General features: G+C 51.2%; 1 protein-coding gene across 2 annotated transcripts; it reads left to right on the top strand.

The window, feature by feature from the left end:
• Nucleotides 1–6,448: 6,448 nt before the first annotated feature.
• On the top strand, nt 6,449–12,950 carry crhbp (corticotropin releasing hormone binding protein). 2 transcript variants are annotated; one of them, XM_064942975.1, is made up of 7 exons: nt 6,449–6,688; nt 7,028–7,121; nt 7,708–7,865; nt 8,659–8,869; nt 9,766–9,914; nt 10,331–10,445; nt 12,535–12,950. In XM_064942975.1, the coding sequence occupies exons 1-7, from the start codon at nt 6,608–6,610 to the stop codon at nt 12,687–12,689; spliced, it is 963 nt and encodes a 320-aa protein (XP_064799047.1). In that variant the 5' UTR covers nt 6,449–6,607; the 3' UTR covers nt 12,690–12,950. The 2 variants fall into 2 exon arrangements, with proteins under 2 accessions (XP_064799047.1, XP_064799046.1); XM_064942974.1 differs by having other exon boundaries at nt 6,456–6,688; nt 10,328–10,445.
• Nucleotides 12,951–25,705: the final 12,755 nt, after the last annotated feature.

Here is a 25,705-nt window from a genome sequence, read left to right as displayed (position 1 = left end):
CCTGCTGCAGAGATGGTTGGGAAAGTTCTCCTATCTCAACAGAGCTCTGTCAGAGTGACCATCGGGATCTTGGTATCCTCCCTGACCAAGGCCCTTCTCCCCCGATTGCTTAGTTTGGCCAGGCGGCCAGCTCTAGGAAGAGTCTTGGTGGTTCTAAACTTCTTCCATTTAAGAATGATGGAGGCCACTGTGTTCTTTGCGACCTTCAATGCTGCAAACATGTTTTGGTACCCTTCCCATATCTGTGCCTCGACAGAATCCTGTCTCGGAGCTCTATGGACAATTCCTTGAACTTCATAGCTTGGTTTTTGCTCTGACATGCACTGTCAACTGTGGGACCTTATATAGATACATGTGTGTCAGGTCCAATCAATTGAATTTACCACAGGTGGACTCCAATCAAGTTGTAGGAACAGCTCAAGGATGATCAATGGAAAAAGGATGCACCTTAGCTCAATTTGTAGTCTCATAGCAAAGGGTCTGAATACTTATGTAAATAAGGTATTTTCAGTTTTTTTTAAAAATGTGGCACCCCTCATGACAGCAGAAATAAAAACAAATAATTTCAGAGTTATTTTCATGCAATTCAACACATTTTGCCACTGGGTGTAGAAAAAATGTTTCAATTTTCCCATGGGAGGAGAGAAGATTTTGCTAATTTATAACTAATTGCATGCAATTCTACTCCTTTTGCCATGGGGGGAAGAGGAAAATTATCTGTTTTACAGCTAATCTCCTGCAATTCTACACATTTTGTCATTAGTTGGAGAGAAATGTTTGTGTTTTTAATATGATATCTGAGTGAGACTGACTAACAAAATCAAGTTTAGATAGCTGGCCGCTAAACTAACTTCAATAAATAAAACAATTACACAAATATAAATATAAACACAACGTGCAATAATTTCAAAGATTGAGTTACAGTTCATATAAGGAAATCAGTCAATTGTTAATTAGGCCTTAATCTATGGATTTCACATAACTGGGAATACAGATATGCATCTGTTGGTCATAGATGCAGTTCCTTAAAAAAGGTAGGAACATGGATCAGCAAAATTGTCTGTATCTGGTGCCCACCATTTGTCATGTAGCGCAGCACATTTCCTTTGCATAGAGTGGATCTGTGGAATGTTGTCTCCTCTGCAATAGATGTGCGAAGTTGCTGAATATTAGCGGGGCCTGGAACACGCTGTCGTACACGTTGATCCAGAGCATGCTCAATGGGTGACATGTCTGGTGAGTTTGCAGGCCATGGAAGGACATTTTCAGCTTCCAGGATTTGTGTACAGATTTATGTACACATGATGCGATGGCGGTGGATGAATGGCACGACAATGGGCCTCAGGATCTCGTCACGGTATCTCTGTGCACCATGGGGCACTCTGTTCATAACATTGAAAGCAGCAAACTGCACACACAACTCCATACACACTGTCTGCCATCTGCCCAGTACTGTTGAAACCCGGGATTCATCCGTGAAGATCACAATTCTCCAGAGTGCCAGTGGCCATCGAAGGTGAGCATTTGCCCGATGAAGTCAGTTACGACGCCAAACTGCAGTCAGGTGAAGACCCTGTTGAGGACTACGAGCATGCAGCTTCCCTGGGACGGTTCCTGACAGTTTGTGCAGAAATTCTTTGGTTGTGCAAACCCACAGTTTCTTCAGCTGTCCGGGTGGCTGGTCTCAGTCGATCCTGAAGGTGAAGAAGCTGGATGTGGAGGTCCTGGGCTGGTGTGGTCTGCAGTTGTGAGGCTGGTTGGATGTACAGCCAAATACTCTAAAACGACATTGGAGGAGGCTTATGGTATAGAAACAAACATAAACATTTCTTGCAACAGCTCTGGTGGACATTCCTGCAGTCAGCATGCCAATTGCACATTCCCTAATTTAGGATTAAACCAATAGTCTCAGGTTGTTCTAATGGAAACTCTGTCTAGGAAAATGAGGACTATTCTGTATTTGTGCAGAGCTACTCAACCAGAGTTTGCCCACTGGACCAAAGTGCAGAGCTGCTATTGCCATTTCATTTCCTGGTGGTGACTGTATTACAGCTGCTCATCCAGATTACATTTGGTCTCTTACTTAATAAAGTGCACATACTGGAATCTGGTCTCACATTTTACCGTAGCCTTGCCTATTTGCCGCTTGCGAAAGTTGGACAAATGTCAAGAATTAAAGTGAGTTTGTGAGATCAGAACTCACCCCACTGCTACCTTCTCAGACGAATAGGGAGACAAAAGAGACTCATCCTCTCTGGAGAAAACAAGTGAATCTCTCCCGTAATAAACCAGTGACATCATAATCACTAAGATAATGGCAGCCATTTTAATATCAGAGCTCCATTCAGGACATCATCGGAAGTTATGTCTGACCTAAGTGGACAATGAAACGCCTACCCACTTCCATGTCTTTAGCCTGGCTCCTCTCAAGAAATGGGACAAATTATCAGCATAGATGAGTGATTTACTCCAAATGCTCCAAATTACTCCAAAGAGGAGGATAGCTGGATCTGAATGTAGCTCATTTGAGAAGGTCAAGAGTGTTCAAATCAGTTCAGTCAGCTTTCAAACACAATAGGCCTAGTACTCAATGGAAGAGGGTCAATTTTCCTTTTGACCCTTAATGCTTCATATTTTAATACAGTAAATATTCGAATGTCTACTGCATAGAATACAGGTTATACAAAATCAGATGTATTTTAAGGAGCTGTGTATGTACCCTATCGAACACATGACCTTGCAAGCAATTACAGTACCTAACCTCTCAGTAAACATGCTCGGCAGACAGAGAGGAAGCATCATCAGCAATTATGGCTAATAGATGCTAACAACATAATTGACCTTGAAATGGCCATTCAGAGTCTATGAAAAACAACTGTTTACTCTACTATCAGCTCCCCTCAGGGCCCTCTTGGCATTTGTCAATGAAAGTCCACCAAGGACCCTTATTTTTATGTTGTGTGGGACACAGCCAGAGTACCATGTTTTTATAAAGACAGAGAGAGGCGGTGGACTCAGTGTTTTTACATGGGGCCAGATTTAATCAACTCGATTTTTATTTCATTTCAACATTGGGATACAAACCCCTCTTGGGATTAATCATTTTGCTTCCAAGTAAGTCCACTTACGCTCATACCAATTCAAAGCCAACCAAACTAAACTGAGCCTGACAAACCCAACAAGACATAACAATCTTTCCACTGTCAAAGCTCCATAAGGAATGCATTTACGTTTGGACCGAGGCTCACCTGGGTTTACAGAGCATCCCAATCCAGTACTCTGCCTGGCACTCCCTCCGTACGGCAGAGGGAGAGGAGATCACAGGGAATGGAGTGATTTATGGTAAGACAACAACGAGGACCCGCCAAGTGCGTCAGCACTCCAGAAAATCAGCTTTAATAACAATGGAGAGAAGGATTAAACAAGCCAAACACCAGTTAGAATGATTTACCACGGCAACGGTGTGTTGGATCCCAGTGAGGCTCCCCAAGCCTCTCTAAATCACTTGTTAAATTTGGGTCACATTCTGCTAGAGCTGGGGAGGATCTCAGGCAGGCACACAACATGTCTTCTGGACTGGGTGTCTATAGGCTGTTGTTAGGGTGTTGAGGCCCCTGGTCCTCTGTAATGTGAGATGTGGTGTAACGCTCAGTGTGATCATCATGACCCTTCCATAAACTCATGGCACAATACATAGCCTCTGACCGTGTTATACAATACATCCCATGTGTAGCATATCCAGCTATAGCATGTAACCATGCCAACCCTACCAGGACTGCACACTTTCTCAGTATTGCTAAACAGCTCAGCTTCAACGGTTCAATGGAAACAGTCACCATGAGTCTCAGAAAAGTACAGTGATGTCACGGTGCAAGGATAAGCTAGCTGACGTTGGCTAGGACTCCAGCCATTGTTTAACCCCCTGGCAGTGTTTTGATTTAGAGAGGAAAAGGACAGAAGGACAGGAGGGACAGGTACAGGAAAGACTAAATGCCACGCTGGGATGGAGCTGACCTTTCTAAATGCCTGGGACGCCAAGTGGCTTGGAGGGATGGGCATGGGAGGGAGTGAGGAGACCGGTAGGGAAAAATGGAAATCTGTTGAGAAGATAACGAGTCAGTGACATGCATGGTGTGATCGGTGGAGGTCAAACTCGGATGGCCTGGCTAAACTGACACAGCTCACGTTACTTGTAGAATGGCTAGACTGGTTAAACTGTGTTAGTTTAACTACAACTAATAATAATATACAATCGCAAGCTGATCTGAGATGTTTCTACAACTTGATTGGAGTCCACCTGTGGCAAATTCAATTGATTGGACATCATTTGGAAAGGCACACGCACATCTATAAAAGGTCTCACAGTTGACAGTGCAAGTCAGAGCAAAAACCAAGCCATGAGGCCGAAGGAATTGTTCGTACTTTGCTCTGGCTGGGCCACTCAAGGACATTCAAGGACTTGTCCCGTAACCACTTCTGCTTTGTCTTGGCTGTGTGCTTAGGGTTGTTGTCCTGTTGGGAGGTGAACCTTCACCACAATCTGAGGTCCTGAGCACTCTGGAGCAGGTTTTCATCAAGGATATCTCTGTACTTTGCTCTGTATACCATCTTTCCCTCAATCCTGACTGGTCTCCCAGTCCCTGCCGTTGAAAAACATCACCACAGCATGATGCTGCCACCACCATGCTTCACCGTAGGGATGGGTGCCAGGTTGCCTCCAGACGTGACGCTTGGCATTCAGGCCAAAGAGTTCAATCTTGGTTTCATCAGATCAGAGAATCTTGTTTCTCATAGTCTGAGAGTCTTTAGGTGCCTTTTGCCTTTCGGCAACTCCAAGTAGGCTGTCATGTTTTTCAACACAGGAGTGGCTTTGGGACAAGTGTCTGAATGTCCTTGAGTTACCCAGCCAGAGCCCAAACTTTAACCAGATTTAACATTTCTGGAGAAACCTGAAAAAAGCTGCGCTGCGATGCTCCCCATCCAACCTGACGGAGCTTGATAGGATCTGCAGAGAAAAACGGGAGAAACTCCCCAAATACAGGTGTGCCAAGCTTGTAGTGTCATACCAAAAAAGACTTGAGGCTGTAATTGCTGCCAAAGGTGCTTCAACAAAGTACTGAATAAAGGTTCTGAATACTTATGTAGATGTGATATTTCAGTTTATTTTTAGTTTTTGCAAAAACAACTGTTTCTGCTTTGTCATTATGGGGTATTGTATGTAGATTGATGAGGGGAAAAAAAATCAATTTTAGAATAAGGCTGCAATGTAATAAAACGTGGAAAAAGTCAAGGGGTCTGAATGCTTTCCGAATGAACTGTATGTGCTTATCACAGTCCTAAGCGCTCAGGCATCTGTCAAAGTTCTCTCTCTCTCTCTCTCTCTCTCTCTCTCTCTGCTCTCTCTGCTCTCTCTCTCTCTCTCTCTCTCTCTCTCTCTCTGCTCTCTCTCTCTCTCTCTGCTCTCTCTCTCTCTCTCTTTCCCTCTCTCTCTCTCTCTCTCTGCTCTCTCTCTCTCTCTCTCTCTCTCTGCTCTCTCTCTGCTCTCTCTCTCTGCTCTCTCTCTGCTCTCTCTCTCTCTCTCTCTCTCTCTCTCTCTCTCTCTGCTCTCTCTCTCTCTCTCTCTCTCTCTCTCTCTCTGCTCTCTCGCTCTCTGCTCTCTCTCTCTCTCTCTGCTCTCTCTCTCTCTCTCTCTCTCTCTCTCTCTCTCTCTCTCTCTCTCTGCTCTCTCTCTCTCTCTGCTCTCTCTCACTCTGCTCTCTCTCTGCTCTCTCTCTCTCTCTCTCTCTCTCTCTCTCTCTCTCTCTCTCTCTCTCTCTCTCTCTCTCTCTCTCTCTCTCTCTGCTCTCTCTCTCTCTGCTCTCTCTCTCTCTCTCTCTTTCTGCTCTCTCTCTGCTCTCTCTCTCTCTCTCTCTGCTCTCTCTCTCTGCTCTCTCTCTCTCTCTGCTCTCTCTCTCTGCTCTCTCTCTCTGCTCTCTCTCTCTGCTCTCTCTCTGCTCTCTCTCTGCTCTCTGCTCTCTCTCTCTCTGCTCTCTCTCTGCTCTCTCTCTCTCTGCTCTCTCTCTCTGCTCTCTCTCTCTGCTCTCTCTCTCTGCTCTCTCTCTCTCTGCTCTCTCTCTGCTCTCTCTCTCTCTCTCTCTCTCTCTCTCTGCTCTCTCTCTGCTCTCTCTCTCTCTCTCTCTCTCTCTGCTCTCTCTCTCTCTCTGCTCTCTCTCTCTCTCTCGCTCTCTCTGTCTCTCTCTCTCTCTCTGCTCTCTCTCTCTCTCTCTCTCTCTCTCTCTCTCTCTCTCTCTCCCTCTCTCTCTCTCTCTCTGCTCTCTCTCTCTCTCGCCCTCTCTCTGCTCTCTCTCTGCTCTCTCTCTCTCTGCTCATCTGACAGTCACAGAGTCACAGGCGCACTGTGATGCCTATTGATTCCTCCTTTGCCCTCGTCACAAACACGCTATCTGGGTCACTGTGTATCAATTGATCTTTACGGAGTGCGTTTTTATTGAGAAGCCTGCGGTGCGTCGGCCTATAAAAAGGAGTGTGGCTTGGAGCACCGGACCAGTCTTTCCCCAGTTCTGTTCTTGAGGTGCGAGGGAGACTCCAGAGACAGATACTGAGCAATATGGGGGGGACTTTCCGAGAGCAGCTGTTCTTTGTTATGTTATGTCTGTCAGTTCTCAAGGGAGACGCCAGGTACATGGAGGTAAGCCTCTGGAGGCACTTGGCACTTTTTACTGACCTGTTTTGTTCCCACGTGTTTAATCTACTAGACTTTGTAATAAAAGCTCAATTAATGCCATGTGTTCTGTGTAAGAAAAGCTGTTGCAACCTTTTGTACTCACTAAAGTAGGCCTAATGTTCACATTGCGCACTTCTATGCATATATACATATTGGCTTGATTTATGCATTTGTAGCTACTAACATTTACTTAATCCCTTGTGATATCTTGATTGATGGTATATTGCTGTCACTTGGCCATATTAGATCTTAACTTTATTTTCTAAATATTATCTAAATGTTTTTCTTTCTTTTTTTTTGCAGGAAAATGAGATCACTCCAGAAGGATTATTTTCACTTCTTAATTCAGAACTCAAAAGAGAAATACCAGAGGAATTAATTTACAGCCGACCTCTCCGTAAGTAACTGACTGAAGTAAATTCCTAAGAAAAGTTATTCACCATAGTCATATTTTACATTTACATTTGCCTTTTCATTTACATGGTTGATTTGTGAAACAATATTTTTCTGTTGACATCTTCTAAAATGCAAATTCTCTGAATTTGTAATTATCAATTGTGTATGGAATTCTGAGAATAACTATTAATCTAAAATAATATGTGGGATTTTAATTTACATAATTATAATCTGTCTATGGCTTTCATGACCAAATGTGCAGATTGATGAATACGACTTGATTATTTAGAAATGCATATTAATTGATTGAATTTTTGTCAGAAATACTTCATAATGTAAAATGTAAACCGCCACTGTGCACAGAATGTAATGTAAACCCTGTCTCCATTTCTCTCTCCCTTGTCATCTCTCTTTCTGTCTCTGTATATCCCACTCTCTTTTCCTCCTCTCTCTGTTACCCCCACACCCATCTCTCTCCTTCTCGCCCTCTTCTCTATCTCTTCCCTCTATCGCTCCTCTTTCCCTCTATCCTTCTCTAACCCCTTCCTTCTCTTCTTCCTACGTTCCTCCTTCTCTCCCTCTCTCAGGGTGTCTGGACATGGTGGCAGCAGAGGGTCAGTTCACCTTCACAGCAGACCGGCCTCATCTCAGCTGTGCTGCTTTCTTCATCGCTGAGCCCAACCAGGTCATCAATGTGGAGTATGACAGCGTTGACATCGACTGCAGAGGTGGAGACTTCATCAAGGTAACCACACACACACACACACACACACACACACACACACACACACACACACACACACACACACACACACACACACACACACACACACACACACACACACACACACACACACACACACACACACACACACACACACACACACCAGCTCTTTCACACCCACATACTGTACGTCCCAAATACTCCACTCCCGCCATCACCTTATCTGACATCAGCACCACCAGGTCCAGGGATAGAGGGGCATTTCTGGAACATTGACAGAATGAAACTTCTGGCAGATTCTGTTGTTGTAATTTGTGCCCAGGTCTGAGTAGTCCTCTTCCCTAGCCGAGAGAACCCAAAGCCAGGCATAATCCCTCTGCCTCACACCCCCAGCCTGGGGACACTCGTTCTTAGTAGTATATGATTACAGACTTGTAAATAGCCTAGCACTAAAATATATAGCCACTTAGCAGATTCCGTCACCAGGGGGAAAATAGAGTATTTTCCTGTGTTATTTTCTTACTTTACTCTGTAAATCCGTGCTATGGTTACAGTTAAATCCCACCCTGGATTTAAACACAGACTGACATAACAGAGAGTCTCTTCCTGATTAAGACACCGGCTTAAACGGAAATCGCCTTTAAAAGTTAATCAGTGCACAGGTCGTTCATCTGCATTTATTGAAATCCTGTCCGTTTTGCTTACAGAGATAACTGGGTTTGATTTGAATGGTTTTGATTAAGTCCACATCTCTCTCCTCTCTCCTCTCTCCCCTCTCTCTTCTCCCCTCTTCTCTCTCCCTCTCCTCTTCCAGGTGTTTGATGGCTGGGTGATGAAGGGAGAGAAGTTCCCTAGTTCCCAGGATCACGCCCTGCCGCTGATGGAACGCTACGTAGACTACTGCGACTCCGGGACTGTCAGGAGAACCGTACGGTCATCTCAGAACGTTGCAATGGTGTTCTTCCGTGTTCACACCGTCGGCAGCTCCTTCACGCTGACTGTCAGGAAACCCATCAACCCTTTCCGTGAGTAGAAACCTGCAGCAGCCTGATGGCCATTCTTACTGTTCATGGCCTTGAGGATATGACTTATATACTTAGTGTCCGAATATAGTGTCCGACAATAGTGACTCGATGTATAGATAAACATGCTGAGTTAAATGTGTGTGCTGGAGTACTTTAACAGCTATCATTGATGATAGAACCTAATGATGATAGAACCTAATGCAGAGTGCCTCGTCCATTAAGTGTGCTAACATTGGGCAGGATGCCAATGTACTGTTTTAATGCTTTATCACACGCTATAATGGGGGTAGTGTGTTAATGCTGTAGTAATACTGTAGGTTGTACAAAAGTCTTATAATGCGAGGTTAGTGATGCATGCCAATAATGTCTGTAATAATATTATTGTCGCTGGATCATGTTAGTGAGAGATTTCAGAGTAAGTTGTGGCTAAGCATGTGTATCTCAACTAAGTATTAAGATCAAAGGTGCACAGCAGGGATGTATTACTACATTTTAGTCATTTAGCAGATGCTCTCATCCAGAGCAACTTACAGGAGTAATAAAGGTTAAGTGCCTTGCTCAAGGACACATCGGCAGAAATTTCACTGAGTCGGCCCAGGGATTCAAACCAGCGACCTTTTGGTTACTGGCTACACACGCTGAATAGATAGGGTACCTGTTATGGTACAGAGAGTGAAGGAATTTCAAGCACCTAGCAGTGTGTGTTCTCTAGCTGGCATACCTACCAAGCACAAAGCTGCCTACTTCTAAGTCGTGTGTGTTTGTGTGTGTGTTTTGCATTTGTTTACTAAGCAAGTACTGTAAATTGATAAATGCTGTGCTATATGAAGATCAACATGAATGAAAAGTCTACAGACACTCATAAACCCCCCCCCCCCCACCCACGTCTCCTGCAGCCTGTAACATCATCTCCCAGACACCAGAGGGCAGCTTCACCATGGTGATACCCCAGCAGCATAGGAACTGCAGCTTCTCCATCATCTACCCCGTGGAGATCAAGATCGCTGAGCTCAGCCTAGGACACCTCAACGACTTCCCCATCAAGGTGAGCCCTGAGCAGGGACATCACCACATAGGACAGAGCTACTCACATCTGAGTCAGGAGGTCTGCAGCACTGTTATTTGGTTGATTAATGCCACTCACTGATTGGCCAGAGATTCCACTCACCATGCATCACAGGTCTCAATCAAACAGTTCCTGATTAGAGGGTAAGAATAAAGAAAAGAGCAGTGCTTCTGGCTTCAAGGTCCAGATTTGAGTAAAGGGGGCTTAGATGTTTAGGCAGTTGTAGGGGATGTGGTTTAGTGAACTACCCTGCCAAAGAACGAAAGACTTGTGTTAGCTCCCAGTGATGATGAGGGGATGCGTTGAGCCATCAGAGAAGAGTGTGGAAAAGAAGGATATGAAGGGAAGTAAAAATGCTTGTTAAACCATTAAGCTGGTCTCTTTCTCTCTAGAAGTCCATGCCAGGCTGTGCTGGAGCAGGGGACTTTGTGGAGCTGCTGGGAGGGAACGGGATGGACCCGTCTAAGATGTTCCCAGTAGCTGACCTCTGCTACAACTTCAATGGCCCCGGTGAGCAGCACCCACATCCACACCATCACTAACACCATTATCCACACCATCAGCATCATCACCACCATCACCATGCTGACTAGAGTAGAGCTTTACTACCCACACCATCACCATGCTGACTAGAGTAGATCTTTACTACCACCACCATCCCCATGCTGACTAGAGTAGAGCTTTACTACCCACACCATCACCATGCTGACTAGAGTAGAGCTTTACTACCCACACCATCACCATGCTGACTAGAGTAGATCTTTACTACCACCACCATCACCATGCTGACTAGAGTAGAGCTTTACTACCACCACCATCACCATGCTGACTAGAGTAGAGCTTTACTACCCACACCATCACCATGCTGACTAGAGTAGATCTTTACTACCACCACCATCACCATGCTGACTAGAGTAGAGCTTTACTACCCACACCATCAGCATCACCACCACCATCACCATGCTGACTAGAGTAGATCTTTACTACCACCACCATCACCATGCTGACTAGAGTAGAGCTTTACTACCCACACCATCACCATGCTGACTAGAGTAGATCTTTACTACCACCACCATCACCATGCTGACTAGAGTAGAGCTTTACTACCCACACCATCACCATGCTGACTAGAGTAGAGCTTTTACTACTCACACCATCACCATGCTGACTAGAGTAGATCTTTACTACCACCACCATCACCATGCTGACTAGAGTAGAGCTTTACTACCACCACCATCACCATGCTGACTAGAGTAGAGCTTTACTACCCACACCATCACCATGCTGACTAGAGTAGATCTTTACTACCCACACCATCACCATGCTGACTAGAGTAGATCTTTACTACCACCACCATCACCATGCTGACTAGAGTAGAGCTTTACTACCCACACCATCACCATGCTGACTAGAGTAGATATTTACTGCCCACACCATCACCATGCTGACTAGATTAGAGCTTTACTACCCACACCATCACCATACTGACTAGAGTAGATCTTTACTACCCACACCATCAGCATCACCACACCATCACCATGCTGACTAGAGTAGAGCTTTACTACCCACACCATCACCATGCTGACTAGAGTAGAGCTTTACTACCCACACCATCACCATGCTGACTAGAGTAGATCTTTACTACCCACACCATCACCATGCTGACTAGAGTAGTGCTTTACTACCCACACCATCACCATGCTGACTGGAGTAGAGCTTTACTACCACCACCATCACCATGCTGACTATAGTAGAGCTTTACTACCACCACCATCACCATGCTGACTAGAGTAGATCTTTACTACCACCACCATCACCATGCTGACTAGAGTAGAGCTTTACTACCACCACCATCACCATGCTGACTAGAGTAGAGCTTTACTACCACCACCATCACCATGCTGACTAGAGTAGAGCTTTACTACCCACACCATCACCATGCTGACTAGAGTAGAGCTTTACTCCCACCACCATCACCATGCTGACTAGAGTAGAGCTTTACTACCCACACCATCACCATGCTGACTAGAGTAGAGCTTTACTACTCACACCATCACCATGCTGACTAGAGTAGAGCTTTACTCCCACCACCATCACCATGCTGACTAGAGTAGAGCTTTACTACCCACACCATCACCATGCTGACTAGAGTAGAGCTTTACTACCCACACCATCACCATGCTGACTAGAGTAGAGCTTTACTACCCACACCATCACCATGCTGACTAGAGTAGAGCTTTACTACCCACACCATCACCATGCTGACTAGAGTAGAGCTTTACTACCCACACCATCAACATCCTAATACTGTATATCTAAGCCTACATAGGCAGCTCAAATCTAATATTTTCTCCCCACTAATTGGTCTTTTGACCAATCACATCAGATCTTTTCACATCAGATCTTTTTCAGAGCTGATCTAATTGGTCAAAAGAAAACTGAAAAACTGAACTGAAAAACTATCAGAATAGGGTTGATGTCTAAACGCAGCCTAAGAGTAAATCTTTATGATCCATTGTTGAATGGAAAGTCTTATTTTTGCTGACCCACTCTCCAACCTGTTATTCATGTCTGCCTTTCTCCTTTCCTTATCCTTCAGCCCAGATGAAGATAGGTTGTGACAACACTGTGGTGAGAATGGTGTCCAGCGGTAGGTTTGTCAACCGGGTGGCGTTCCAATACCGGCTGCTGGACCGGCAGGAGCTGCAGAGGATCAAGGTGAACAGTGTGGAGGATTTCTGCTTCACTGGCTGAGCTCTCCCTATCTATCTCTCCACCTCCTATATATACCACCTAGCTAATGGGGACCACCCATCACTGGCGGCCAAATCTACCATGAGACTGATTACAGAAAACAATCCCGATGATCGCCATAACGTTCTGTTCTGTACTCCTTTTTGAATTTAAAGAGATTGATTTATTTTTTACCTCATTTGTTTTTTTCCTTCACTATATATTAAATGAATTGTGGCTGGCGCTCAAGCTTAATAAAGTGTTATTTTGTGTTTGTGGTCAGTTCTGCTATTGGTTTGATTCCGTATTTATGTTGTCTAAGTTGTGTGGTTATATGAATGCCAGTGAAAACAGACCAGTGAGGGTGTTAGCAGGGTGTTTTGGTTCACGCTCTTTACAAGGAAGGGTGTTGAAAAACGGAATGTTTCTTTCTATTTATTTTGTGAGACGATGTGTGTCGTTTTGGGACTGTGGCCGGAGGCAAGTGTTCAATAGAGTATGTTAAATACATGTTCATTGCTGTTATCTATATTTATTTGTATCAAACTATTTTTTTGTAATAAAACTGAGCTGCATGATTAAGCACTCACTGGAGCTGATAATTCATTTAATTTTCTAATCAGGTCAATTATACAGAACTAAACAGGGTTTGTTTGTCAGGGAGAATGCTAGGAGGACGGTGGGGGGGGGGGGGGGGGGACATAATGAAGAGAAGTGGAAGATATCGGCATCAGTCATGTCTCAACCTAACGAGAAAAGCCACTCCAGTTCACCATTACACTGAAATATCCATACATTGATATTGACGTTAATTTGATTTTAATAAGATTTGAGACTTGAGTTCCAACAAATAGCACAAATAGAAAAATAGTACAAATAGAAAAATACCTCCAGTTCATGCTTACATTTAGATTAGAATGTATTAATACTTTACATTATTCGTACATTGATTTGGAGTATTAAACCACATCGCACATCAAACAAACCAATAACACATTAACTTGATGAGACATTTTTAGAAGCAGGCTACTTTCAAGGGTCCAAGGTTAAAAGCTTTATGGTTAATTTAGGGTCGTGTGTGTGTCTGCATACACATTTATCAGTTAAACTGGGATGTCTGCATACACATTTATCAGTTAAACTGGGATGTCTGCATACACATTTATCAGTTAAACTGGGATGTCTGCATACACATTTATCAGTTAAACTGGGATGTCTGCATACACATTTATCAGTTAAACTGGGATATCTGCATACACATTTATCAGTTAAACTGGGATGTCTGCATACACATTTATCAGTTAAGCTGGGATGTCTGCATACACATTTATCAGTTAAGCTGGGATGTCTGCATACACATTTATCAGTTAAGCTGGGATGTCTGCATACACATGTATCAGTTAAGCTGGGATGTCTGCATACACATTTATCAGTTAAGCTGGAATGTCTGCATACACATTTATCAGTTAAACTGGGATGTCTGCATACACATTTATCAGTTAAACTGGGATGTCTGCATACACATTTATCAGTTAAACTGGGATGTCTGCATACACATTTATCAGTTAAGCTGGGATGTCTGCATACACATTTATCAGTTAAACTGGGATGTCTGCATACACATTTATCAGTTAAACTGGGATGTCTGCATACACATTTATCAGTTAAGCTGGGATGTCTGCATACACATTTATCAGTTAAACTGGGATGTCTGCATACACATTTATCAGTTAAGCTGGGATGTCTGCATACACATTTATCAGTTAAACTGGGATGTCTGCATACACATTTATCAGTTAAACTGGGATGTCTGCATACACATTTATCAGTTAAGCTGGGATGTCTGCATACACATTTATCAGTTAAACTGGGATGTCTGCATACACATTTATCAGTTAAACTGGGATGTCTGCATACACATTTATCAGTTAAGCTGGGATGTCTGCATACACATTTATCAGTTAAGCTGGGATGTCTGCATACACATTTATCAGTTAAACTGGGATGTCTGCATACACATTTATCAGTTAAACTGGGATGTCTGCATACACATTTATCAGTTAAACTGGGATGCCTGCATACACATTTATCAGTTAAGCTGGGATGTCTGCATACACATTTATCAGTTAAACTGGGATGTCTGCATACACATTTATCAGTTAAACTGGGATGTCTGCATACACATTTATCAGTTAAGCTGGGATGTCTGCATACACATTTATCAGTTAAACTGGGATGTCTGCATACACATTTATCAGTTAAACTGGGATGTCTGCATACACATTTATCAGTTAAACTGGGATGTCTGCATACACATTTATCAGTTAAGCTGGGATGTCTGCATACACATTTATCAGTTAAGCTGGGATGTCTGCATACACATTTATCAGTTAAACTGGGATGTCTGCATACACATTTATCAGTTAAACTGGGATACTTTGACTGCTGTTGGACATATAGTTGAGATGAGCTGCAAAACAACCCTATGTTATGGTCTACATATCACTGTCATAACGGTGACTTAACAAACATAATAAACAGTTCTAACCTCTCATACCATTATTATGGAAGAGAAGAAGGACAAGGGAGGTGAAGAGAAGAAGGACAAGGGAGGTGAAGAGAAGGACAAGGGAGGTGAAGAGAAGAAGGACAAGGGAGGTGAGGAGGAGAAGGACAAGGGAGGTGAAGAGAAGAAGGACAAGGGAGGTGAAGAGAAGAAGGCAAAGAGAGCAGAACAGAGGAAAGATGGAGAGCAGGAAGAGAAGAGAGAAGAGGGAAGGAAGTAAAGCAGAGGAGAGAAGGAGGGGAAGTGAGGAGAGGAGGAGGGGAAGTGAGGAGAGGAGAAGGGGAAGTGAGGAGAGGAGGAGGGGAAGTTAGGAGAGGAGAGAAGGAGGGGAAGTGAGGAGAGGAGAGAAGGAGGGGAAGTGAGGAGAGGAGAGGAGGAGGGGAAGTGAGGAGAGGAGGAGGGGAAGTGAGGAGAGGAGGAGGGGAAGTGAGGAGAGAAGGATAAGAGAGAAAGAGGGGAAGTGAGGAGAGGAGGATAAGAGAGAAAGAGGGGAAGTGAGGAGAGGAGGAGGGGAAGTGAGGAGAGGAGGGGAAGTGTGGAGAGGAGGAGGGGAAGTGAGGAGAGGAGGATAAGAGAGAAAGAGGGGAAGTGAGGAGAGGAGGATAAGAGAGAAAGAGGGGAAGTGAGGAGAGGAGGATAAGAGAGAAAGAGAAAAGGAGGAAGGAAGAGGGGATATAGTTACTTTCAGCTGTTCTGGCGGATAAGCTGCAATTACCAGCTTAGTCATACATCACAGTTTAACCTTGTGTGTGTGTGTGTGTGTGTGTGTGCATAAAGGGGGGACAGTGGAACATGGTGTTGCTGACAAGTGCTGGCTTGATTAAAAGTCAGAGTGTGTATTATCACGGTGAGACACCTGCTGCACCCCCACTGCACCGCCCCCACTACACCGCTTCCACCACACCACGGCAAACAGCTCCCACCACAGGGGACCTCTCCCACCACATCGCCCCACACAGCATCGCTTCCACAACACCGCCCCCACTACTCTTCTCCCACCACACCGCCCCCACTACACCTCTCCCACCACACTGCCCCCACGACATCGCTCCCACCACACCCCACCACACTGCCCCCAGTACACCGCTCCCACCACACCCCACCACACCCCACCACACCCCACAACACCGCTCCCACCACACCCCAACACACCGCCCCTACAACATCGCTCCCACCACACCGCCCCCAGTACACCGCTCCCACCACACCCCACCACACCCCACCACACTGCTCCCACTACACCGCCCCCACAACATCGCTCCCACCACACCGCCCCCACTACACCCCTCCCACCACACCCCACCACACCGCCCCCACTACATCGCTCCCACCACACCACACCACACCGCCCCCACTACATCGCTCCCACCACACCGCCCCACACAGCACTGCCCCCACCACACCGCTCCCACCACACTGCTCCCACCACACCGCCCCAACTACACCTCTCCCACCACACCGCCCCAACTACACCTCTCCCACCACACCGCCCCCACTACACCTCTCCCACCACACCGCCCCACCACACCGCCCCACTACACCTCTCCCACCACACCGCCCCCACTACACCTCTCCCACCACACCGCCCCACAAAGCATCGCTTCCACTACACCTCTCCCACCACACCGCCCCACTACACCTCTCCCACCACACCGCCCCACTACACCTCTCCCACCACACCGCCCAACTACACCTCTCCCACCACACCGCCCCCACTACACCTCTCCCACCACACCGCCCCACAAAGCATCGCTTCCACTACACCTCTCCCACCACACCGCCCCCACCACACCTCTCCCACCACACCGCCCCCACCACACCGCCCCCAAAACACCTCTCCCACCACACCGCCCCCACCACACCGCTCCCACCACACCGCCCCCACCACACCTCTCCCACCACACCGCCCCCACCACACCGCCCCCAAAACACCTCTCCCACCACACCGCCCCACCACACCGCTCCCACCACACCGCCCCCACCACACCGCCCCCAAAACACCTCTCCCACCACACCGCCCCCACCACACCGCTCCCACCACACCGCCCCCACCACACCGCCCCCAAAACACCTCTCCCACAACACCGCCCCCACCACACCTCTCCCACCACACCGCACCACACTGCATCGCTCCCACCACACCTCTCCCACAACACCGATCCCACCACACCGCCCCCACACTGCATCGCTCCCACCACACCGCCCCACTACACCTCTCCCACCACACCGCCCCAACTACACCTCTTCCACCACACCGCCCCAACTACACCTCTTCCACCACAACGCCCCCACTACACCCCTCCCACCACACCCCACCACACCGCCCCCACTACATCGCTCCCACCACACCCCACCACACCGCTCCCACCACACCGCTCCCACCACACCGCCCCAACTACACCTCTCCCACCACACCGCCCCAACTACACCTCTCCCACCACACCGCCCCCACTACACCTCTCCCACCACACCGCCCCCACTACACCTCTCCCACCACACCGCCCCACTACACCTCTCCCACCACAGCGCCCCACACAGCATCGCTTCCACAACACCGCCCCCACCACACCTCTCCCACCACACCGCCCCCACTACACCTCTCCCACAACACCGCTCCCACCACACCGCCCCACACAGCATCGCTTAAACAACACCCCCCCACTACACCTCTCCCACAACATCGCTCCCACCACACCGCCCCACACTGCATCGCTCCCACCACACCTCTCCCACCACACCGCCCCACACTGCATCGCTCCCACCACACCTCTCCCACCACACCGCCCCACACTGCATTGCTCCCACCACACCGCCCCACACTGCATCGCTCCCACCACACCTCTCCCACCACACCGCCCCACACTGCATCGCTCCCACCACACCTCTCCCACCACACCGCCCCACACTGCATCGCCCCCACCACACCTCTCCCACCACATCGCCCCACACAGCATCGCTTAAACAACCCCCCCACTACACCTCTCCCACCACACCGCCCCCACTACATCGCTCCCACCACACCGCCCCACACTGCATCGCTCCCACCACACCTCTCCCACCACACCGCCCCACACTGCATCGCTCCCACCACACCTCTCCCACCACACCGCCCCACACTGCATCGCTCCCACCACACCTCTCCCACCACACCGCCCCACACTGCATCGCCCCCACCACACCTCTCCCACCACATCGCCCCACACAGCATCGCTTAAACAACCCCCCCACTACACCTCTCCCACCACACCGCCCCCACTACATCGCTCCCACCACACCGCCCCCACTACACCTCTCCCACCACACCCCACCACACCGCCCCCACTACATCGCTCCCACCACACCCCACCACACCGCCCCCACTACATCGCTCCCACCACACCCCACCACACCGCCCCCACTACATCGCTCCCACCACACCCCACCACACCGCCCCCACTACATCGCTCCCACCACACCCCACCACACCACCCCCACCACACCACACCGCACCCACTACACCCCACCACACCTACACCGCTCCCACCACACCCCACCACACCGCCCCCACTACACCTCTCCCACCACAACGCCCCACACAGCATCGCTTCCACCACACAGCCCCCACTACACCTCTCCCACCATACCGCCCCACACAGCATCGCTTCCACTACACCTCTCCCACCACACCGCCCCCACCACACCTCTCCCACCACACCGCCCCCACCACACCGCCCCCAAAACACCTCTCCCACCACACCGCCCCCACCACACCGCTCCCACCACACCGCCCCCACCACACCTCTCCCACCACACCTACACCGCTCCCACCACACCCCACCACACCGCCCCCACTACACCTCTCCCACCACAACGCCCCACACAGCATCACTTCCACCACACAGCCCCCACTACACCTCTCCCACCATACCGCCCCACAAAGCATCGCTTCCACTACACCTCTCCCACCACACCGCCCCCACCACACCTCTCCCACCACACCGCCCCCACCACACCGCCCCCAAAACACCTCTCCACCACACCGCCCCCACCACACCGCTCCCACCACACCGCCCCCACCACACCTCTCCCACCACACCGCCCCCACCACACCGCCCCCAAAACACCTCTCCCACCACACCGCCCCCACCACACCGCTCCCACCACACCGCCCCCCACACCGCCCCCAAAACACCTCTCCCACCACACCGCCCCCACCACACCGCTCCCACCACACCGCCCCCACCACACCGCCCCCAAAACACCTCTCCCACAACACCGCCCCCACCACACCTCTCCCACCACACCGCACCACACTGCATCGCTCCCACCACACCTCTCCCACAACACCGATCCCACCACACCGCCCCACACTGCATCGCTCCCACCACACCGCCCCACTACACCTCTCCCACCACACCGCCCCAACTACACCTCTTCCACCACACCGCCCCAACTACACCTCTTCCACCACAACGCCCCCACTACACCCCTCCCACCACACCCCACCACACCGCCCCCACTACATCGCTCCTCCCACCACACCCCACCACACCGCTCCCACCACACCGCTCCCACCACACCGCCCCAACTACACCTCTCCCACCACACCGCCCCAACTACACCTCTCCCACCACACCGCCCCACTACACCTCTCCCACCACACCGCCCCCACTACACCTCTCCCACCACACCGCCCCCACTACACCTCTCCCACCACAGCGCCCCACACAGCATCGCTTCCACAACACCGCCCCCACCACACCTCTCCCACCACACCGCCCCCACTACACCTCTCCCACAACACCGCTCCCACCACACCGCCCCCACACAGCATCGCTTAAACAACACCCCCCACTACACCTCTCCCACAACATCGCTCCCACCACACCGCCCCCACACTGCATCGCTCCCACCACACCTCTCCCACCACACCGCCCCACACTGCATCGCTCCCACCACACCTCTCCCACCACACCGCCCCACACTGCATTGCTCCCACCACACCGCCCCACACTGCATCGCTCCCACCACACCTCTCCCACCACACCGCCCCACACTGCATCGCTCCCACCACACCTCTCCCACCACACCGCCCCACACTGCATCGCCCCCACCACACCTCTCCCACCACATCGCCCCACACAGCATCGCTTAAACAACCCCCCCACTACACCTCTCCCACCACACCGCCCCCACTACATCGCTCCCACCACACCGCCCCACACTGCATCGCTCCCACCACACCTCTCCCACCACACCACCCCACACTGCATCGCTCCCACCACACCTCTCCCACCACACCGCCCCCACACTGCATCGCTCCCACCACACCTCTCCCACCACACCGCCCCACACTGCATCGCCCCCACCACACCTCTCCCACCACATCGCCCCACACAGCATCGCTTAAACAACCCCCCCCACTACACCTCTCCCACCACACCGCCCCCACTACATCGCTCCCACCACACCGCCCCCACTACACCTCTCCCTCCACACCCCACCACACCGCCCCCACTACATCGCTCCCACCACACCCCACCACACCGCCCCCACTACATCGCTCCCACCACACCCCACCACACCGCCCCCCACTACATCGCTCCCACCACACCCCACCACACCGCCCCCACTACATCGCTCCCACCACACCCCACCACACCACCCCCACCACACCACACCGCACCCACTACACCCCACCACACCTACACCGCTCCCACCACACCCCACCACACCGCCCCCACTACACCTCTCCCACCACAACGCCCCACACAGCATCGCTTCCACCACACAGCCCCCACTACACCTCTCCCACCATACCGCCCCACACAGCATCGCTTCCACCACACAGCCCCCACTACACCTCTCCAACCATAGCGCCCAACACAGCATCGCTTCCACCACACAGTCCCCACTACACCTCTCCCACCATAGCGCCCCACATAGCATCGCTTCCACCACACCGCCCCCACTACACCCCTCCCACCACACAGCCCCCACGACATTGCTCACACCACAACCCACCACACCGCCCCCACTACACCCCTCCCACCACACCGCTCCCACCACACCTCACCACACAGCCCCCACTACACCGCTCCCACCACACACCACCACACCGCCACCACGACATCGCTCCCACCACACCCCACCACACAGCCCCCACTACACCGCTCCCACCACACACCACCACACCGCCACCACGACATCGCTCCCACAACACCCCACCACACAGCCCCCACTAAACCGCTCCCACCACACGCCAACACAACGCCCCCACAACATCGCTCCCACCACACCACACCACAACGCCCCCACGACATCGCTCCCACCACACCCCACCACACCGCCCCCACTACATCGCTCCCACCACACCCCACCACACCACCCCCACGGCATCGCTCCCACCACACCCCACCACACCGTCCCCACTACACCTCTCCCACCACACCGCCCCCACTACATCGCTCCCACCACACTCCACCACAATGCCCCCACTACATCGCTCCCACCACACCCCACCACACCGCCCCCACTACATCGCTCCCACCCCACCCCACCACACCGCCCCCACCACACCACCCCACTACACCCCACCACACCGCCCCACCACACCGCCCCCACCACACCACCCCACCACACCCCACCACACCGCCCCCACCACACCGCCTCCACTACATCGCTCCCACCACACCCCACCACACCGCCCCCCACACCGCTCCAACCACACCCCACCACACCCCACCACACCGCCCCACCACACCGCCCCACCACACCGCCCCCACTACACCACAGCGCCCCCACTACACCTCTCCCACCACACCGCTTCCACCACACCGCACCACACAGCACCGATCCCACCACACCCCACCACACCGCCCCCACCACACCGATCCCACCACACCCCACCACACCGCCCCCACTACATCGCTCCCACCACACCCCACCACACCACCCCACCACACCACACCGCTCCCACCACACCCCACCACACCGCCCCCACCACACCGCCAACACTACACCACACCACACCGCCCCCACTACACCTCTCCCACCACACCGCCCCACACAGCATCGCTTCCACAACACTGCCCCCCCACTACACCTGTCCCACCACACCGCCCCACACAGCATCGCTTCCACCACACCGCCCCCACTACATCGCTCCCACCACACAGCATCGCTTCCACAAAACCGCCCCCACTACACCTCTCCCACCACACCCCACCACTCAGCCCCCACTACATCGCTCCCACCACACCCCAACACACAGCATCGCTTCCACAAAACCGCCCCCCACTACACCTCTCCCACCACACCCCACCATACAGCCCCCACTACATCACTCCCACCACACCGCCCCACACAGCATCGCTTCCACCACACTGCCCCCACTACACCTCTCCCACCACACTGCCCCCACTACACCGCTCCCACCACACCCCACCACACCGCCCCCACTACACCTCTCCCACCACACTGCCCCCACTACACCGCTCCCACCACACCCCACCACACCGCCCCCACTACACCTCTCCCACCATACCGCCCCACACAGCATCGCTTCCACCACACCCCACCACTACATCGCTCCCACCACACTGCCCCACACCGCCTCCACTACATCGCTCCCACCACACCCAACCACACCGCCCCCACTACATCGCTCCCACCACACCCCACCACACCGCCCCACCACACCGCCCCCACTACACCCCACCACATCGCCCCACTACATCGCTCCCACCACACCCCACCACACCGCCCCCACCACACCTCTCCCACCACCCCCCACCACACCGCCCCCACTACACCCCACCACACCTCCCCCACTCCATCGCTCCCACCACACCACCCCACACAGCATCGCATCCACAACACCGCCCCCACTACACCTCTCCTACCACACCGCCCCACACAGCATCGCTTCCACAACACCGCCCCCACTACATCGCTCCCACCAAACCCCACCACACCGCCCCACTCAGCACTGCCCCCACTACACCTCACCACACCGCCCCCACTACATCGCTCCCACCACACCGCCCCACACAGCACTGCTCCCACCACACCACTCCCACCACACCGCCCCACTACACTGCTCCCACCACACCGCCCCACACAGCACTGCTCCCACCACACTGCCTCACACAGCACCGCTCCCACCACACTGCCCCACACAGCACTGCTCCCACCACACTGCCTCACACAGCACTGCTCCCACCACACTGCCTCACACAGCACCGCTCCCACCACACTGCCTCACACAGCACTGCTCCCACCACACCGCCCCACACAGCACTGCCCCCACTACACTGCGCCCACCACACCCCACCACACAGCACTGCCCCCACTACACTGCCCCACACAGCACTGCCCCCACTACACTGCCCCACACAGCACTGCTCCCACCACACCGCTCCCACCACACCGGCCCACACAGCACTGCTCCCACCACACTGCTCCCACTACACTGCCCCACACAGCACTGCTCCCACCACACTGCTCCCACTACACTGCCCCACACAGCACTGCTCCCACCACACCGCCCCCACACAGCACTGCTCCCACCACACTGCCTCACACAGCACTGCTCCCACCACACTGCCTCACACAGCACTGCTCCCACCACACTGCCTCACACAGCACTGCCCCCACTAAACTGCCTCACACAGCACTGCTCCCACCACACTGCCTCACACAGCACTGCTCCAACCACACTGCCTCACACAGCACTGCTCCCACCACACTGCCCCACACAGCACTGCCCCCACAGCACCGCTTCCACCACACTGCTCCACACAGCACTGCTCCCACCACACTGCCTCACACAGCACCGCCCAACACAGCACCGCTCACAGCACTGCTCCCACCACACTGCCTCACACAGCACTGCTACCACCAAACCGCTCCCACCACACTGCCTCACACAGCACTGCTCCCACCACACTGCCTCACACAGCACTGCCCCCACTAAACTGCCTCACACAGCACTGCTCCCACCACACTGCCTCACACAGCACTGCCCCCACTACACTGCCTCACACAGCACTGCTCCAACCACACTGCCCCACACAGCACTGCCCCCACAGCACCGCTTCCACCACACTGCTCCACACAGCACTGCTCCCACCACACTGCCTCACACAGCACTGCCCCCACAGCACCGCTTCCACCACACTGCTCCACACAGCACTGCTCCCACCACACTGCCTCACACAGCACCGCCCCACACAGCATCGCTCCCACCACCCCACACCGCACTGCCTCACACAGCACTGCCCCCACCACACCACGCCACAACACAGCGCCCCATTTATTTAACTAGGCAAGTCAGTTAAGATCAAATTCTTATTAACAATGACAGCCTACCAAAAGGCCTCCTGTGGGGACGGGGTTCTGGGATTAGAAATAAAAAATAAATACAATATAAATATAGGACAAAACACACATCACAACAAGAGAGACAACACTACATAAAGAGAGACCTAAGATAACAAATCAAATCAAATTTTATTTGTCACATACACATGGTTAGCAGATGTTAATGCGAGTGTAGCGAAATGCTTGTGCTTCTAGTTCCGACAATGCAGTAATAACCAACAAGTAATCTAACTAACAATTCCTAAACTACTACAACAAAGCATGGTAGCAACACAACATGACAGCAACATGGTAGCAACACAACATGGTAGCAGCACAAAACATGGTACAAACGTTATTGGGCATAGACAACAGCACAAAGGGCAAGAAGGTAGAGACAACAATACATCACACAAAGCAGCCACAACTGTCAGTAAGAGTGTCCATGATTGAGTCTTTGAATGAAGAGATTGAGATAAAACTGTCCAGTTTGAGTGTTTGTTGCAGCTCGTTGCAGTTGCTAGCTGCAGCGAACTGAAGAGAAGAGAGACCCAGGGATGTGTGTGCTTTGGGGACCTTTAACAGAATGTGACTGGCAGAACAGGTATTGTATGTGGAGGATGAGGGCTGCAGTAGATATCTCAGCAGATAGGGGAGAGTTTTTTTTTAAATAAGCATCAACCAGTGGGTCTTGCGACGGGTATACAGAGATGACCAGTTTACAGAGGAGTGTAGATGGCCATCTGAATCAGGGTTAGTTTGGCATCTGGGGTGAAAAAGGAGAGATTACGATATAGAAAACCTCTTCACTAGATTTAACTTTAGCCTGCAGCTTTGATATGTTTTGTTGTTGTTGTTGTTTTTTTCCACCTTTATTCAACCAGGTAGGCTAGTTGAGAAAGTTCTCATTTACAACTGCGACCTGGCCAAGATAAAGCAAAGCAGTGTGACACAAACAACAACACAGAGTTACACATGGAATAAACAAGCGTACAGTCAATGACACAATAGGAAAAAAGTCTATACACAGTGTGTGCAAATGGCGTGAGGAGGTAAGGCAATAAATAAGCCATAGTAGCGACGTAATTGCAATTTAGCAGATTAACACTGGAGTGATAGATGTGCAGAT

This window comes from Oncorhynchus masou, chromosome 28 (assembly GCF_036934945.1).
Source record: "Oncorhynchus masou masou isolate Uvic2021 chromosome 28, UVic_Omas_1.1, whole genome shotgun sequence".
Lineage (NCBI taxonomy): Eukaryota > Metazoa > Chordata > Actinopteri > Salmoniformes > Salmonidae > Oncorhynchus > Oncorhynchus masou.
This window is presented reverse-complemented; position numbering and strand designations above follow the sequence as displayed.